Source organism: Austrofundulus limnaeus, unplaced genomic scaffold (assembly GCF_001266775.1).
Source record: "Austrofundulus limnaeus strain Quisiro unplaced genomic scaffold, Austrofundulus_limnaeus-1.0 Scaffold922, whole genome shotgun sequence".
Taxonomy (NCBI): Eukaryota; Metazoa; Chordata; class Actinopteri; order Cyprinodontiformes; family Rivulidae; genus Austrofundulus; species Austrofundulus limnaeus.
In genome coordinates, this window is record NW_013953324.1 from 3,323 (window position 1) to 6,192 (window position 2,870).

A 2,870-nucleotide genomic window follows, 5' to 3' on the forward strand; every position below is an offset into this window, starting at 1 on the left:
GTGTTAACGAGCAGTTGGACAGGTGTACCTAATAAAGTGGCCGGTGAGTGTATGTATCTGAAGCACTCTTTTGAGCAGTAACAACTAAAAACTCGATTTTGAAGAAAAACACCTTAAAATGTAGAGATTTTCACTGTAACCTATCAAAACTTTTGTTTCCTGCTGGTAAATCTCAATATTCAAACACTTTTTGAGCTTCCCTTTTTTCAAATGACATAGAAAATCCTCAATAAAATTACATAAAATTAGGATTTGGACCAAATATTTATATATTATTATAACCAAGAAGACAAATTAAATAGTATCTCTGGATGATATCAGGATGATCTAAGTATCAAAATGTAGTTTTTAAAGCAGGAATCTGAAAATAGGATTAGGTCATTTTGAACAAATTTGACTTAATCCTGGTTTTGATGTGATGGGTCACAAATATAGCGCAGGAGGCCTGGACTGTGACCTGTCATCATGTCACCTGTGTAAAGGTGTGTTCAGCTGCAGGTGTCTCACACTGTCTGTGTTGTACCTTGTTCCTCTCCTTCAGGGAACAGTAGTTATACATCATTACGTTTTAGCTTGTGTCACCTTTAGTAATGCAGCCTGGAGAGTCCACATGTCTGAGTTATCTACTGTCGGGCAGAGCTGCAGGTAAGTTTTATTTAGAACAGAGTTTAACACAAACATGCTCACAGGTCACACATCAGTGTAGTGTCTTTATGTTTATCTGTAATAAAGTTTTACATTTCTCTACAAACTCTTTACAAACCAAACTTGTTCTGGAGCATATTTCAACTTACCATGGCCACATCATCAAGAATACCCTGAGGACTGCTGTGGGCCATTATCTGGACATTAAGAAAACAATTTAAATAAACAACATGTCAAACTAAATGTTACAGGGCGAAGCTTAAAAACTGAATATGGAGTATTTACCCTCYTGCTGCTCTGGGGTCAAACTGACCCATAAGACTGAGGTCATTTTGAACCAAGGACAGCAGTGGGTTAACTTTTATTTCCAAACAAAAACACAATCTAATCTAAACTAGTTGTGAGTTTTCCAAAGAGCCTGACCTTRGAACAGACAAAGTCAACCAGACTGGGCTCCTCTTCTCCGATGTATTCAATAATCTTCTTATTAATCCACGGTTTGATACGACGGTCCATCAGAGTCTAACAAAGGTACAAGAAGAACATCACACAGGCTTATTTTCAAACACAAACCATCTTCTCACTGGAATATCTGCATCTATACGTTTGATTAAAACAGTTTAAACTGAAAGTGTGAGTTTTTACCGAGTCAACCATAGCCCAGTCCAGAGGGTAGGAGAAGAGCTCAGGCCTGGACGTGGGGATCTTCTCGATCAGGCTCTTGATGTGTTTGTGTTTCTCCTCTGTGTTGATGCTGCTTTTAGGAGCAGAAATGTCAGCTCCATCCAGTCCCAGGTTCTTCTCGTCATCACCATAGTCCAGTGGAACCAGTTTCCTTTTTCGAGGTTGCTCATCGGCTTCCTCGTCATCAAATTTGTTAAAAACACTATCAACTGCTGCTAGCTTCTTCCGCTTGCCAACGCTGAGCTGACTGGGACTGTTGGTGGCTCCTGAAACACAACAGGTTTATTAGAGCTGTCAGGATCCTCAGACCTTTCTACACTCAACTGTAACCATTACTGACTGCTACACACAAAACTACAGTTTCCTGTTCCTGCAGCAGACTGTAGGTCTGACTGACTCAGTGACTGTTGGAGTCCTCATTTCAGTTTCAAATGTTCTCATATTTTAATCAGTGCTCAGTTCAAATACAAATGTGTAATAAACACTGACTGTTTGTGATCCTGATCCACCGGGGAACACTGCTGTTGGTTTATTGTTCAGTACAGATTTTAACAACTCTTTTCTTTTATTTAGCAACAATTTTCATGAGGAATTATTCAGAAAAATGACCACTGTCAACAGATAAAAATTTTTAATGAAATTATTTGTCCAAACAAAACTGAACAAGTCAATCTGTCATATTTTAGCAGCTGTGTAATAAACACACGCAAAAAACAACCAATTGTTACTCTTTTAGTTGTTTAAATAACTTACTCTATATTTAAAATATGGAATCTGGTACTGATTTAAGATCATTTAAAACATGACATTTAAGAAGAAAAGAAAATATATCTGAAGAGCAGCTGGYTGCAGCTCCTAACATCACCTCGAAACTGATTGATGGTTTTTTTTCTTCTTGGTGACATTATTTGGTTTAAAACCAAAATAATCCCTTGTCATGACTTTGTTTTGGGCACAAACAATTAACTCTCACATCTGTACAAGAAACTGAGACTTCCCAGAACAGCCTCCTCCTGCTGAACTGACAACAACACACACAAAGACTTGAACCATCACCAACACTAGTACACTGGCTGTAGGTCAGAAAGCTCTTTGCGATGTTGTAATGACCACACACACACACACACACACACACACACACACACACACACACACACACACACACACACACAGACACACACAAACCCAGTGGTCACCGCAGGGAGGCGGGATCTTAATCATTACTGACTTTAGGTAGCCTTCATCACTCGTCTCATCCAATGAGAGCCTTTGTTGTTGAGCGAGCACCCGCTGAGGGAAACATGGCTGAAGCTGCCTGCTGGGTTCTTCAGGCTATTTTTTAGTTTAAAACGTTTCCAACAGTGAGCTGGGAACAAGTAAAGTTCTCTGTAAGTACTGCAACACTAAACTGTCTGACCACAGGAGCAGTTTGAGCCCAGAATATCCCTTCAGTTTAAAACCAGGTGAACAGAGGGAGCAACCATGGGACCCAATACCCACCATGGAAAAGACGGTTAGAGGCTAAGATCAAGATAACAAGG

The 2,870-nt window shown here is 39.7% G+C and overlaps 1 protein-coding gene across 1 annotated transcript in view; it reads right to left on the reverse strand.

The window, feature by feature from the left end:
- rbm25a (RNA binding motif protein 25a) overlaps nt 1-2,870 on the reverse strand; it is a gene marked incomplete at its 5' end in the record, with an annotated part of 37,733 nt that overhangs the window by 1,199 nt on the left and 33,664 nt on the right. The window contains 4 exon segments of the mRNA XM_014029581.1: nt 583-639; nt 795-842; nt 1,069-1,167; nt 1,291-1,595. Of these exon segments, the coding sequence (XP_013885035.1) occupies nt 583-639; nt 795-842; nt 1,069-1,167; nt 1,291-1,595 (509 nt within the window).